Genomic DNA, 17,049 nt, shown 5'->3' on the forward strand with positions numbered 1-17,049 from the left:
TAACATTTTATATACATGCTGTAAGTGTATACTGTAAGTAATTTAGCATGAGCTTATGGCTGCACATTCATTTCACATACCCATCCCAAAGTTTGCTATTTCCTTCAACAACAACTACTAATCATGACAGACTTCATGAGAGCCAACAACGACTGCTTTGGGACAAATGATGATCCAGAACCTTATGTTTTTGAGCCTGAACATAAGGAGGATGAGCTACAAGTTTTAAAAGCTGAGTGATAAGCAGATCCAGCTACTAGCACTATTGCTAATTGCTAAAAAAAAAATAAAAAAAAAATAAATAAATACAAATTACGAACATAATAAAACAATCACTTACTATACAATGTCTGCTCTCACTGGGATGTCAACTGATGGGATATTCATATCTTCCCATTTAGATGAAGGAATAATGTGTTCCATTTACATTGGAAGTTGGAAATTGGAGCAGGGAATGACGTCACAGCCGAGCTATGAGAGTCCTAGTTACGAGGTCGGAAATCAAGATGGCCAAATTGACAAAAGCTATTCTTGCGCTTGCCTTGTCTGTATATAAACAACTTATGGGGAAATATGCACTCTTTCTTCAGCTTTCAAACACGGTGGACGCAGAGGAGCACAGACGCTATAACTGGCGATGTAGAACATATATACCACATGGAAAAAAATATTTAACACTACAATAGCGTTACTATATATAAACGTCCCTCCATCTATCAAATTTGGCTGATTGCTAATAACAGATATTATAGAAGCTTATGTTACTGTTTACATTCATCTTCAAAGCCAACTTGGGACTGGTGAGACTTTCCGAGTAGGAAATCCGACCTCGAGCGGTGTTCAAGTTGACTATGAATTCTGAAATTCTAACTTCCCAGTACAAATGGAATGCACCAATAATCCTCAAACTGGTAAAAAATAAAAGAAGAAAAAAGAAACAAGCGTCTCTTCGTGTCGGCATCTCTGGGAATGTCAAAGTTGACCAACTTCTTGGTTAATGACCACAACCTTCTATTATACAAGTGAAAGGCATTATTTATCATCTAGAGCAGTGGTACCCAACCACTAGGCCGCGGCTCGGTACCGGTCCGTGGATCGATTGGTACCGGGCCGCACAAGAATTTTTTTTAAAAATTAAAAATAATTTTTTATTTATTTATTTATTGTTTTTAATTAAATCAACATAAAAAACACAAGATACACTTACAATTAGTGCACCAACCCAAAAAACCTCCATCCCCCATTTACACTCATTCACACTCATTCGCACAAAAGGGTTGTTTCTTTCTGTTATTAATATTTGTGGTTCCTACATTATATATCAATATAGATCAATACAGTCTGCAGGGACACAGTCCGTAAGCACAAATTGTCAAGCGTTGACCGGTCCGCAGCTACAAAGAGGTTGGGGACCACTGATCTACAGTTAACTATCTGCAATTTAAAGGCGATGTAGCAGCTCAGCGGCTCAATAGGTCATAAGCTAGTTATCTCATTTATCTCAGTTATCTCTACCATGAATTGATTAACGTGGACCCCGACTTAAACAAGTTGAAAAACTTATTCGGGTGCAGTGTTTCCCACAGGACAGGCATCTATTTGTGGTGGTGTGGTCAGGGGGCGGGGGGTGGTGGCGGCAGCGGCGATGACCAAGAAGAACGCGGAGTTGGAATATAATTACATTTTATGTACATATTTATATACAGATTTGAACAATTAGTGATTGCAATATTCAGTGTTGACAGCTAGATTTTTTGTGGACATGTTCCATAAATATTGATGTTAAAGATTTTTTTTTTTGTGAAGAAATGTTTAGAATTAAGTTCATGAATCCAGATGGAGCTCTAATACAATCCCCAAAGAGGGCACTTTAAGTTGATTATTACTTCTAGGTGTAGAAATCTTTATTTATAATTGAATCACTTGTTTATTTTTCAACAAGTTTTTAGCTATTTTTATATCTTTTTTTCCAAATAGTTCAAGAAAGACCACTACAAATGAGCAATATTTTGCACTGTTATACAATTTAATAAATCAGAAACTGATGACATAGTGCTGTATTTTACTTCATCTTTTTTTTTTCAACCAAAAATGCTTTGCTCTGATTAGGGGGTACTTGAATTAAAAAAAAATTCACAGGGGGTACATCACTGAAAAAAAGGTTGAGAACCACTGACCTAGTATATACAATAATATAAACCAAGTCATTGTATTTCATTTAGGATTATTTCATAACTTCATTTAAATAAAAATATATTTTTTGTCTTTTTTAGATACAGTCAATAAATAATGTGAACATGTATCATAACATGGAAATCTAAGAGAACGTGTTGTGAATGAGGATGCTTGTGGACCTGGAAATTATTATTATTTTTTTTTTTACACATTTTTATTTTTTTTTAAAAACAGTTTTTCCAACGTATTCAATTTTAGACGCTTTCTCTTCTTAGTTATTATTTCTCCGGCTGTAGAAAAGACCCGCTCACAGGGCACAGAGGAGGCGTCAGTGCGACACAGTTCGCGTATCGGTCACGTGACCAAAACAGCTCATGATCGGTCACGTGACTTTCTAAAAGCGGTACGCGCACCGACACAGGGTTTCGCTCTATGAGCTCGACGCATGCGCCGATGCATCGGTGTTGCCGGACCCATCACTACTATCTACCTATAACACCTGTAAAAATGAAGCAATGCTACCACGCTAGCAAGCGTTAGCTAGCCGGCTATGAGCCACCAAGCTGCTAACTATCGCCAAAAGGCACCATTTAAGTTTTTTTTCCCCATGGCATCCTGGATCAAGGCTTTCAGCAGATTTTGGATGTTTGAGGTAGAAACGTAGGAAGCGCCATCATTATGAAAAGTAGCCGGCGAATATTTTGATCCCGTCCGTCCATCCGTCCCTCTTTTTCTTCTTCTTCTTCTTCTTCTTCTGGCCCACCAGGTGAATTAAGTGCTATTGGCGGAGTTACCGCCACCTACTGCACCGGAGGTGTAACTACAAGCAACATTCACATACAGTCCCATTGCTTTTATGAGCGGTCGAGCGAGTCAAAAGCCGAAAAATCCATTTATGACGGACGTAATTCTTTCGTGGCGGGCCGCCACAAATAAATGAATGTGTGGGAAACACTGTGGGTGTTACCATTTAGTGTTCAATTGTACGGAATATGTACTGTACTGTGCAATCTACTAATAAAAGTTTCAATCAATCAATCAATTCCTCAGCGTTAGCGCTTGTAATGACAATATCGCTAATACTTGGTTAATAATATTCAGAGATGTAAATTAAGTATTGTTGGCGCTTTGTGGATGTTTTTAAAGGGCTTTTATGGGCGAAAATAGAGTACTGTACCTGCCGTATATTACAAATTAGGTTTCATAAAATAATAAAGACATACATGTTCTCGTCTTACATAAGGATTGTGAATGATAGGGGGAAAAAAATGTGCAGTTCCCCTTTAAAGCTGGCTCAAAAGTTTTTTTTTTTTTTTTTAATTTACCCCCCAAAAATCAAAACAGCACCACTGTCTATAATAATAATAGTGATGGTTTAAAAGAACAGATTAAGATAACTTTGGTAGCTGAACTTTTCCAAATTGCTGGGATAAACTAACAACACACACAATCAATGTGTGTGTGTGTGTTTGTGTTTTTTGTGTAGCATACTGGAAGTTTATGTGATCAGAGCAGGAAAACCACATATCTGTTATATAGAGCAACTATATTTGTTCGAATGGATTAATTGGGGCATGGCTTTTATCTGAGCGGACGCCACTATTTGAGGAATCAAGTTTAGTTCATTTATTAGTAGCAACAACAAGGTAATGAAAATATTTCCATTTTAATCAGGAAAATGTGTATTAATAGTGCTGTCAAGTTATTCATTTATAAAAAAAAAAATAAGATAAATTACACTTTTGAATTTGGATTAACCATGATTAATCACAGGTTATTATTCACTTGCATAATTGAAATTAAGTTTAAAAAATTATTTGGACACATATGCAATTTTATTGTCAGAATGTCATCTTGGAACATTTTTTTAAATGTTTTACTGCATTGAATGCACATCATTTATTTGCTCAAAACTGGGTAAGTAAAGTCCCGAGTGAAATGTGACATTGAGCACATTAGTCGTAGTCTCCTAACTCATCTTTGCACTGGCATATGCATTGACCTGATCACTGACCATTTAACAGCCCGTGCCGCTTTTCAGGTAACCAACTGTGGTTAAGGTAAAGAGCATGTATAAATTGTGTGATTTAACTGCGTGTATACATGCTTAATGTGATAATTTTCTGTGATTAATCACAAGTTAACCCGTTATTTTTTGACAGCCTTAGTATTATTATATAAAACATGGAGTAAATTATTACAATAAAATCTTATTAAAAATCAATTGTATTCATTATTATGAAAGTTTGCTATCTGTAAGCAGGAGTCAAACCAGATTTTATACAGATGTGATCTACATTGTACCGTTGTATTTGAATTATTTAAAGTGAAGTGATTTTTTTTTCCCTGTCAAATTTGATCCAAGGTTTCAAAAACCACCAGCATTGAGTTTCTTTAAATGTCTACCTTGCTTTTTCAGGGTGACACAAACCTATGACGCTGGTGCCTGTGTCTACTTTTACTTTGCCTTCAACTACAGGGGTCTCTCCGATCCGGTGCACGTGTATGAACAAGTTGAGGTAGGTATACTATTGGAAAAATATAGTGCCAGTGGGTGGTTCCAATTATTGTCATTTTTCAAATTCTCCCAGCATGCAGCTCGAGAGGAGATCCTCGCCAATGGAGGCAGCTTATCACATCACCATGGAGGTATGGCAGGAGGAAGTTTTAGTTTTAAACAAGAGCATATGCGTACAATATACTCACAGGCCCTAAAAGTGAACTGCACTTTTTGGGGAATTTTGCCTATTGTTCGCAATCATTATGAAAGACAGGGCGACAGATGGATTTTTAAAAAATGTATTCTAAATATTAAATAACGTAAATAAAAGTCCACTTACAGCAGAGCCAATGGGAGCCCTCCACTATTCCGCCCATAAAATCCGAATAATAACCATTCAAAAAGCGCCAACAATACTCAATTTACATTTCGTGACTTGAATATTAACCAAATATTAGTGATATTGTTAGTATAAGCGTTAACACAGACAAATTATTTTTAGCGGCGATGTAATCACTTCCGTTTGTCCCTATGTTTACATCATCGAGTGGTCTGCTGTTTCCTCGCTTCCCTGCTCCCTGTAAGTTTATTGTAGATCAGACCTGGGCAAATTAAGGCCCGGGGGCCACATGCGGCCCGTTAAGCTTTTCAATCTGGCCCGCCGGGCATTCCCAAACTTTTTTTTTAGATCTTTAAGATGGAAAGTGTAGCTGCCATTATGATGTGCAGTGATGTTTTCAAATGACCGTAAGTCTTGAACTATACAAAGTATTTCAATGGTTGGAATCTGCGCTTTTGCTCTATGTACTAGTTACTATGGTAATTTAATTAGTTACTATGGTAATCTAAGTCACAGCAGCTCAGACGAGGCACCAAGCAGTGTGGGTAGGGAGCGTTTCCACAGAGTGTTTCTAGAGCAGCCAGCCTGAAATGCGGGTGTCAGGGACAGATGCGGAAGGAGATTTTTACAACAAAGTTCTAAAGCTTAGTGATATATCAGATTGTTGGTGGGTTCTTTTTACCCTTCGCGTTCATATTTCGCTGTTTGTTGCATTTTTGTTGCGTTTCGCTTGATTGTAAAATATGTCAATCGAGAGGGGGTGTGACGTTCATATGTTGTCAATATTCAGTGTTTTATCGTTCATAGAAAAGTGTACAATTGCATTAAATTTTTTAAGGCGGTCTGTCATAACGTTTTTAGCATTCAATCAGACATTATTGTGAGGTTTTGTATTAGTGTTCCTAAAAATAGATATACCGCCCCCAAGACACATTTTTTTTCTCTAAATTTGGCCCCCGAGTCAAAGTAATTGCCCAGACCTGTTGTAGATCATAAATCATGCCTCTCACCTGAAAAGTAGATGGATAAGAATATAATCCGACAAGTTGGGACACTTTGACCGCCAATTAGGACCTGGAACTGGCGAGAACAACACGAAAAGCGCTTGTTCCCCCTGGGCCCCACCCTGTTTCTTCGCAAGGATTATGAGACATTTTTTTATCTAAATATATGAACATCCCAGCAGTCGGTATCTTAATGACAGCAGACCTTACACAGTAAGTGATGTTTTATTATGTTTGTTGGCTCTCATAAAGTCTACAGTGAGCAGAAATGCGTGATGTGTTTTTTTAAATTAATGCGCCGTGTATGCTTAAAATGATAAAAACACGTAAATATTAAATGCTATTGTAAATGTGCCCGTTAATACTTTACATATACACTTACATCATGTACATATAAAACCCTAATGGATGTGTTTAGATATTTTTAGGGGCTTTATAGGCAGAATTGAACTGCTCCCGTAGGCTCCATTGTAAGCAGACTTTTGATCAAATGTATTTAATATTTAGAATGCTGCATTAAAAAAATATATCCGTCATATTTATCGTGAATAATAGGCATAATTCTAAAAAAAAAAGTGCAGTTCCCCTTCAAAAGAGAACTGCACTTTTGGGGGGGAATTGTTCACAATCTTTTTGAGAGACAAGAACACGTTTTTTATTTTTTTGCATTGTAATTTGTAATCAGCTCGTTCTAGGCGGCTAGCAATGCTGCTAATGGGAGCAATCCATTTTGCCCCCGAATCACTCTAAAATTGCATCCAAAAACCGCCAACAATTCTTCATTTATGTTCCATAACCTGTACAATAGCCAAACTATAGCGACATTGTTATTGTAAGAGCAAACACGGAGGTACTGTTTTTCTAGTGTAGTAATACAACGGCATTAGCTGTAAGCCAGATGAATCGCTTTTGAGTTTATAATGCACAACACACTGCGGTAGTACACCAAACTGTTCTGACTGAAAAACATGAACAATCAAATAACGGTATCTGCAAAGTATTATTTCCTGTTTTGTTTCTACACAGCTCGCTTGACATTCTGTGTAGTTGTAATAGCAAGCATGATGTGCTGCATGTATCATGCAGTTGTTGTTAATATAGTAACTCACTTGAGGGACATTTGGTCCAGCTGGCTGGGGACATTTTTTTCCAGTTGATTTTGAGTACACACTCAATTTTTGTCAACATAGCTTGGCTCCAAGTTCCACATTTACATTTCGTGCTTGCTTATTGGCTTCTAGAACCAGCAGTTCATTCTTCGTTTAGTCATCTTCAAAAAGATAAGATCCTTATTTGTCCAAAAGTAGCCATCTTTCTCGTATATTCCAAAGTCTGCCATGATTTAGAAAACACAGCGTTTGTTTCCAGAAGTAAGAACACACATTTGTTGCCTGAAGTCGGAAGTGCGCTGCTGTGGGAACAGAAATAAATGTGCATAGGAAATAAGTTCTGGTAATTTAAAAAATGACCAAAACACGGTAAATATTGTGCGTATTACATATTGTTATGAATGTGTCTGTTACTTCTTGTAGCCTGTATATAAAACATTGATGGAGGTTTTTTAAAGTTGTTTTGAAGGCTGCAATGGTTCAGTTCAGTTTATTTCGAACATGCATACAATACAATTACAATATAATGCATGACATATTTCCTGTTGTTTCAATACAGCAGGTCCAAAAAGGAGTAGGAAGAAGCAGAGCTTATTTAATCCTACCCCTTTTCCTATGATAGCAGTTTTATCCCATTTGTTTGTGCTCTGTTTGTAACAGAACAGTGAATACATGAATAATAAATAAATAAATATACCATAAGTGAGTAAACAAATTTTAGATACATAAATAATCATCATCTCATTTTTTTTTAAAGGTTCATCATTGTTCTTCTTTTTACTTTGTGAACTCTTGTAGTTTGAACAGTCTCTTAAAGTACCAGTAGAGTGGGAAAATCAAGTTGACTTTATATCCTTAATTGTGTTTCATTGTATCCATTAAACCATATCCAATCATATTTAAAATCCGCAAACTATGTAAAAACACAGTTTAAAAATCACAAAATGCCACAAATTCAGTCAGCCATTTTGAATATTCGGCTTTCTAATCTAAGACTATAATTGATATGGAAACAATAAAAAAGATTAATGAAGAGTTCTCAGGACCATTAACGTATATTAGCAACATATACGTCAAACAGGCAAATTCCCAAACAAAATGAATATAGCTAAAGTTGTACCAATTTATAAGACTGGAGACAAACACCAATTTACAAATTATAAACCTGTTTCTTTACTTCCACAATTTTCTAAAATCATTGAAAAACTGTTCAATTACAGATTGGAGAGTTTCACAAATAAATAGAGAATACTAGCTGAGAACCAATATGGATACGGAGCTAATATTTCAACTTTGATGGCTTTAATCGAAACAAAAGAATAAATTACCAATGCAATAGATAGTAAAAAATGTGTTTATGGATCCAACTAAAGCATTTGACACAATTAATTACAATGTTTTAATGAAAAAATTAGAACCGTATGGCATCAGAGGGTCGGTCTTAAACTGGATTAGAAGTTACTTAACCAACAGGAAACAATATGTGAAGCTCGGCGAACAAACGTCTACAACACTAAATATATCCTGTGGCGTACCACTGGGACCAAAATTGTTCAATCTTTATATAAATGACATTTGTAAAGTTACAAAAGACTTAAAGTTAGTTTTATTTGCAGATGATACATCTGTATTTTGTTCAGGTGAGAACACACAAAAGCTAATACAAATAATAACAGAAGAAATGTACAAGTTAAAAAGATGGTTTGACAAAAACAGATGATCCTTAAACTTCAGTAAAACTAAAATAATGCTATTTGGTAACAGTAGAAGGGAAAGTCAAACACAAATACAAATAGATGGATATAAGGATTGATAATAAAAAGAACCGGAAATCTCATATTAAAAATATACAACATAATGTGGTAAGAAATGCGTCAATAATGAATAAAGCTAAATAAAGCGGTAGAAAATGGATGGATGGATGCATTGGGCCAAAAGTCACTCGATATTCTCTACTGCTCGCTTGTGTTACTATATCTGAGTTATTGTGCAGAAATATGGGTAAATAACTACAAAAGTACACTTCATTTATCAACCGTGTTACAAAAAAGATCAGTTAGAAAATTACATAATGTTGAATATAGAGAACATTGAAACCCTTTATTTATTCAATCGAAAATACTGAAATTCCACGACATAGTAGATTTGTAAAGAGCTAAAATTATACACAAAGCAAACTATAACCTGCTACCCAAGAATCCACACCAGTTCTTCTCAACAAAAGAGAAGAAATATAACCTTAGAGAAAATTTAGATTTAAAACATTTGTATGCACGTACAAAATTTAAGACCTCTAGTATATCGGTATGTGGAATTAAATTATGGAATGGATTAAGCAAATAAATCAAACAAAGCACTAATATGATCCATTTCAAGAAACTCTTCAAACATAGTGTTTACAAAGAAGAAGAACCATGATAAACATTCTGAATTTATTGATAATCTTATTTGTCTCACCATATGGAATACAACTTACTTCACTAATTATTTATTTTTTAATGTTATTACTTAAAGTATATTGTGAATAAATTGACAACAGGAAGTGAACAAACGTGTTAGCAACTGCTATGTAAAGGAAAAGCGATAGGATTATATAAGCTCTGCTTCTTCCTACTCCTTTTCGAACATGTTGAAAAGAAAAACTGGAAATTGTGATGTATCACGTTGTATGCATGCATGTTCCAAATAAACTCAAATTAAACTCAACTAAGTGTAGGTGATGTTAAATGCTCATGTATCCTTTTCATCCATCATTTAAATATATTTTGCATTGTAAAACTATAATTGTTGTCTATAAAACATTTTGTGCTATTATTTGTAGATGTCTGGAAAGGATAAGAGACTTAGACTTGGACTTAGACTTCCTTTTATTGTCATTCAAATTTGAACTTTACAGTACAGATAAGAACAGAATTTTGTTGCATTAGCTCATTGTAGTGCAGGATAAAAGAGCAATAAGGTGCAGATATAAATAAATAGATTACTGTACAGATGAATATATTGCACTTTTGCATATGCATCCACGTTTATGGATGTATGTTATATTGTCTTTATATTCCAGCCAGTTAATCCATTTTTGGGGGGTATTGAGGGGATTATTTTAATGCGTTCAAGAGTCTTACGATTTTCAATATTTCTCATGGCAACATTGGCTTTGATTTTTGTACACCACAACAATTTACAGTCACAAAGTAAAGTCATGGACTGGATCTCATTAGATTGTGCAGGTGTACCTAATATTGTGGTGCCTTATATGCAGTAAGTGTGTGGGCAGCACATTGCAGCATTTATGCCCCCCGTCATGCTGCAAAGGCACATTTGCTCCGAGATCCTGGGTCAAAACTGTTTCCCGGCAGATGCGACTTGGATATTCTGTTCATCTCAGCAGTGACCAAATGAAACGTGAATAGGGGAGGGTGGCCAAGCGACTCTGCTGGCCCCATCAGTGAAACGGCTGCCTTATCTATATTGCCATCCGCCTGGCTGTTTTCATACATCACTTCAGGCTATTCATCATGCCTGTCAAAAACAGTATGCAGCGCATCAGCTGTGATATTAAATTGCAATTTTTCCCAAAGGCAGGGATGGGTCCAAAATTAAAAGATTGCTAATAAAAAGGAGGCGGTGGGGGCCAGAGTAAATGTGTTGCCGGTTAAATGCTGACCTCCAAACTGTGGTCCGGGCCACCCTGAGCAGCCCGGAGAGGTGGCGGGAAGGAGGAGGGGGTTGGGGAGGTATTGATGCAGCTCCTGTGTGCGAGGCCCACTCTGTAATTGTGATTAATAACAGCGGGGCTCGCTATCTGGCCGCAGACACACCAGTTTGTCTGGCTACAATCAGCCGGTGACAAATGGAGCTACTTTCTCAGGGTTCTGTGTATCAAAGCAAACAGATGTAGTCAAGGATGGTCAGGTTGGAGGGCACCGCTGGAAATACACTTTTTTTATGTTGAGTAATTCAACACTGTCTCTGCAGGACATAATGCTTGCATGCACTTCTTGTTGCAAGGCGTCTCACTCTTGACTAGTACTGTTTGTGTGCTGCTTATAAAGAAAGCAGTGTGGCACAGTGAGTCAGTGTTTGGCACTGTTGCCTCGCAGCAAGGTCTCAGGTCACATTCTGGGCTCAGAGGCCTTTCTGTAATATTTGTATGTTCTCTTTGTATTGGTTTGGTACTTTGCTGGGTACTTAATCTTCACACATCCATACGTCTGTTTTATACTCCTAATCTGGTGACTGTTTGTTATTGTTAATTTATTATTTAATCTCCAGTGTGACAGAAATCTACAAGTTCAAGGATATAATTTTTCATTTTCCTTTTTTTTTATTTAACCAGGTAAAAAACTCATTGATTAAAATCTGTTTTGCAAGAGCGACCTGGCCAAGAGGGCAGCAAAAACAGATTTCATAAATAAATACAACGAAAAAACAGGAGCAGTCACACACTATAATTAAAAGTACACATAAAAAACATGCGATAGGTAAAAAATAAAATGTTTAATTCAAAACAAGTACAGTGCCCAATAGAAACAGCTTCTTGAGCCTTTAAAATGGCCTAAAATTCCCCAAGAGTGATCAGTTTAGATAGCCTCAGATCTTTTTGTGAAACATTCCATGACCATTGAGCAGCAAATCTGAAGGCTTTTTTATTTAGACTTTAGTTGGCTCTAGAAATCAAGGATGTCCTGGATGTGTTATGACCGTAAACTGTAGCGACTGGAGACTCTACACATCAATAAGGGGGAACTAAAAGGGATTTATATATATATAGAAACCATCCATCGAGATTTTGTAACATGAGTATTTGTCTGAGAGAAATACCAAAGTAGTACATGTGTGCACATCTCCTATATGAAACCATTTGATAAATTGAAAATTATACATTTTGAAATTTAACGATTCGATGTGATTCAATTTGATACAACCTGGAACAGTCCTTTGTTTAAAGAAGAATTAAATTGATCCTAGGTATGTTCTATAGATGTAGATCTTCAATTAAATACACTTAACAAAAGACTAATGAATGAATATTTGTATTACTTTGGACATGACATACAGAACTATGTCATTGCATTTATTATTATAACACATGATTTGTACGTAAAGCTGTCCTATTACGGAAAACCAACTTTTTCTTACCTGTTGGTTCCTGTTTCGTGTACGTATTTGAGATCCCCATATTCCCGAAAAATGTTTATGAAACCAAGAAGGCATGGCGCAGATAATTATAACACAATCTTGCCTCCTTCCACTAGCGCCACACGAACCATTTTAGAATTTGAGACAACTGTGATGTATTTTGCCTTAGTTACGTCAGCGGATACATGTTTTTTATTCAGTTGTAGTCCGTAAGTTCCTTATTTTTCTCTATCCCGTTGTTGTGGGGCAGACTGTCTCATATATGCGCATGAATGCTAAAATCACTCGCTGATGCCATCTCTAATAAAACGTAGCATGTAATTTGAACCGAGATAGGATAGGATAGACTTTATTCATCCCACAATGTGGAAATTATGCGGTTGCAGTGCAGATACAAAAAGTCCACAAAAATAAGGTAAACAACTCATGAAAACAAGAGGGAAACATTAAAGAACACATACAACATTAAAAGAGTACAGAGCTGATGCAGCCAGCTGCCATACAACTACGAAAGTAAAATACAACGAAAAAAACAAAAACATGAGCAATGAATAATACTTTTGCAGCATGCATAGACAAACAACAAAACAAACAACCCATTTTAACACCCACATACACCACAGTGGTTTCTGCAGTACTCCACGCCATCGTCTGCGGGGATGGGGGGCAGCACAGGAACAGACCCAACAAAGAAACCAAGAGCGCCGACTCGGTCCTAGGCTGCCCACTAGCCTCCGGCCAATAGGGAGAATCCGTCTAGGGAGACTCGTTCGGCATCCCAACGCTCCCAGCCCCGTCTTTTCCTACGCATCTCCTCCAGTTTGTCCACGCAGAATGTGATGTGGCAGAGAGCCAGCAGCTGGTCTCTGGTGCAAATATGGCCATGGCCAAAAGGCTTCCCCCGGCAGATATACCCCGAGAGAGAGAGAGACAGACCGAGGATGCTGTAGACACTGAGCAGACAGGACTTTCAGTAGATGGATTAAACTGATTCATAACTTTGTAATTGGACGGGTTTAATTTACAGTTAGATCGATCCTGGCACCAATGCGCCATATTGTTTAAATTTGTTATTGTTTTTTTTTTTTACACACCAACGGAGTAGTCTTTGTAGTAGTCATGCCTTAATTGACCTCATTCATGGTGCCAGAAAAGCCTCCCACTCTCCTACAAGCAAAACAATTTGTTCCGCCCACCTATTGCCAACATGCTACAATGCGTTCTATATAATCCTAATGTTGCATGAATTAAACATTGGCTTCTGTATTAGATCTAGCTAAAAACTATCATCTAGTAACTCATTTATACCCTCTGTCAGGGTGTCCAAAATGCAGCCCAAGCTCATTTTGTAAAAATATAAAATGTTTTCATTAATGATACAATGAATACCTTAGTTGCTCAGACAGCAATGTGTTTATACCGATTTAGATTAATGGTTTAGATTGTTATATGTTGTTCTTTAATGGGGAAATATGTTAACGTAGCTTACATTCATTTAAGCTAGCCAGCAAGCTGGTGCAAGCCACAGTTCAATGTTTTTCAAACTTTTGTGAGCCAAGGCACATTTTTTTCTTTGAAAAAAACCCGAGGCACACCATCAGCAGAAAACATTAAAACAATGAAAGTCAGCAGCTGATATTGACAGCAAAAAGTTGTTGTCGCAATTGTTGGATATGAATTCAAACTATAACCAAGCATGCATCACTATAGCTCTTGTCTCAAAGTAGGTGTACTGTCACCACCTGTCACATCACGCCCTGACTTATTTTGAGTTTTTTGCTGTTTCCCTGTGTGTAGTGTTTTAGTTTGTCTTGCGCTCCTATTTTGTTGTTGATTGTCATGTCATGTACGGATGTACTCTGTGGACGCCCTCTGCTGCTCCACACGCTGTAAGTCTTTGCTGTCGTCCAGCATTGTGTTTTTGTTTACTTTGCAGCCAGTTCAGTTTTAGTTTCGTTTTGCATAGCCATCCCTAAGCTTCAATGCCTTTTGTTTATTTTTGGTTTAAGCATTAGATACCTTTTTACCTGCACGCTGCCTCCCGCTGTCGTCTGCATATTGGGATCACGACAAACCATGTTCCCAACATCTACAAAGCAGTTAGCTACCTGCTGCCACCTACTGATATGGAAGAGTATAACACAGTTACTCTGCCGAGCTCTAGCCAGCACAGACACTCAACAACGGCACATTTGCGGATTATAATTACTGGTTTGCATAAAAATGTTTTAACCCAATTAGGCGAAATTACATAATCTCCTATATCTCACGGTACACTAATGTGCCGTGGCACAGTGGTTGAAAAACACTGCAATAGTTTATCAAATCATTCACAGTTTGTCGATTATTTTAGTTTAAAAGGGTAATACTAACTGTGACTTATAACACAAACTAAGCTGTTGATGTTGGATTCAGTTAGCTTAGCATATACTGACTACATCGGATGGGTTTTAGCATCTTTACTGCACCAAACAAACCTAGAGACTAATTGCTGTTTAAAAAGAAATTAAGCTAAACTATGGATGTGCGATATGTCCTATAAAAAGGGTGTCAAACTCATTTTAGCTCAGGGGCCAGATGAAGGAAAATCTATTCCCAAGTGGGCCAGACTGGTAAACATTCAGATTGTTTTCTTTTTTTTTACTTTGACCAAAAAAAATAGAAGCTCATTCTAAAAATGTACATATCACATATAATGCTCTTGACAAAACACTTCAATTCCGTCGAAAATTCTGAGGGGAAAAACAAAGGACTTAGACTTTGTCTCATTGTATCTACAAAGCCATCAAACTTTTAAGTCAAAGCCTATTTGGGATTGAACAAAAGAAAAAATTAACAAATAAAAAACTCTTCTAGGCATCAAATACCTCATTTATCATTTCCACATATTACTCCTGTGCTAACTCGACAAACCATACACACGGAGGTAGAAACTATTCAAGAGGCTTGACTTACACTCTGCGTCCACTTTTCTCTTTTTTACATCCCTGGCCTAAAATCTATTTGATGATATATATATTGCAGTATCTTGCCATAACGATATATATCACAATATATTTTTTGTTATATAGAGTAGATAAATAAAGAAACATTTTATAACGGGTTACAAAGACTCTTAATTTGGCTGCTGACCTATGCGGTAACATATTGTGTCATTTCCTGTTAGTTTCTCTAAACTATTTTAAATCTACTTGCTTGTTTACTGTTAATATTTAGTTACTTTCTGTTGTAACATGGTTCTAGTCACACCTAATAAACATTTATTCTTCTGTTTGAATACTTTACATCAGTTTTGGGTGATACTACAAATTAGGGTATCGATCCAATACCAAGTAGTTACAGAGGCAGTTAAGTTAAAGTACCAATGATTGTCACACACACACACTAGGTGTGGTGAAATGTGTCCTCTGCAATTGACCCATCACCCTTGATCACCCCCTGGGAGGTGAGGGGAGCAGTGAGCAGCAGCGGTGGCCGCGCCCGGGAATAATTTTTGGTGATTTAACCCCCAATTCCAACCCTTGATGCTGAGTGCCAAGCAGGGAGGTAATGGCTCCCATTTTTATAGTCTTTGGTATGACTCGGCCGGGGTTTGAACTCACAACCTAACACTCTAACCATTAGGCCACTGAGTAGGTTGTGGTTTGTAGATTGTGGTCACATCAATGCTGATACTGATACTTAAAATGTTCATGATCATTGGGTGATTAAATTTTTGATCACAATTATAGTTAGGCGGAGTGACAATATCAATTACCGTATTTTTCGGACTATAAGTCGCAGTTTTTTTCATAGTTTGGCCGGGGGTGCGACTTATACTCAGGAGCAACTTATGTGTGAAATTATTAACACATCACCGTAAAATATCAAGTAATATTATTTAACTCATTCACGTAAGAGACTAGATGTATAAGATTTCATGGGATTTAGCGATTAGGAGCGACAGATTGTTTGGTAAACGTATAGCATGTTCTATATGTTATAGTTATTTGAATGACTCTTACCATAATATGTTACGTTAACATACCAGGCACGTTCTCAGTTGGTTATTTATGTGTCATATAACATACACTTATTCAGCCTGTTGTTCACTATTCTTTATTTATTTTAAATTGCCTTTCAAATGTCTATTCTTGGTGTTGGGTTTTATCAAATAAATTTCCCCCCAAAAATGCGACTTATACTCCAGTGCGACTTATATATGTTTTTTTCCTTCTTTATTATGCATTTTCGGCAGGTGCAACTTATACTCCGGTGCGACTCCGAAAAATACTCAGAAAAATACGGTATATTCAATTGTTATGAAAAAAGTATACATTCAAGACCTCTAGCTTGCGGTTAGCACATTCTCCTACGTTGTGTAGTGTAGCATAGCTCTTCCTTGTCCTCCAATGATAATGATACTTGTAAGAAACGTCGTTTATTTGCCGCCTTGGAGGCAAGGATTACTGCATTCAAAGTGGCTTTGAACGCGACATTTTGTTGAGGACGTGTTTGTTCGCTCGCTGCTGCCTAATTCTCTGGACACAGCTAGAATGTGTCGTCTACATGCATTATCGCGCTATAACGATTGTATTAAAAGCTCTATTGCTGGACAAATTTATATCCTATCTTGTCTATATCGCAACCCCAGCTGCAACCAGCAGAGGCACTGCTAGAATCAGTCTTAACTTGTTTGTGTCCTGAGGAAGAACAAAATGGGGAATTTAGGCTACATCCATGCTATAGCACAGGCCTGGGCAATTATTTTGACTCGGGGCGGGGTGGGGGGGGGGGGCACAT

The 17,049-nt window shown here is 37.0% G+C and overlaps 1 protein-coding gene across 1 annotated transcript in view; it reads left to right on the forward strand.

Annotated features, from left to right (window-relative positions):
- Positions 1-17,049, forward strand: part of agps (alkylglycerone phosphate synthase) — a 79,354-nt gene that overhangs the window by 48,301 nt on the left and 14,004 nt on the right. The window contains exons 18-19 of the mRNA XM_061971580.2: positions 4,595-4,694; positions 4,767-4,824. Of these exons, the coding sequence (XP_061827564.1) occupies positions 4,595-4,694; positions 4,767-4,824 (158 nt within the window). The remainder of the gene's footprint in view (positions 1-4,594; positions 4,695-4,766; positions 4,825-17,049) is intronic.

This window comes from Nerophis lumbriciformis, linkage group LG13, assembly GCF_033978685.3.
Source record: "Nerophis lumbriciformis linkage group LG13, RoL_Nlum_v2.1, whole genome shotgun sequence".
Lineage (NCBI taxonomy): Eukaryota > Metazoa > Chordata > Actinopteri > Syngnathiformes > Syngnathidae > Nerophis > Nerophis lumbriciformis.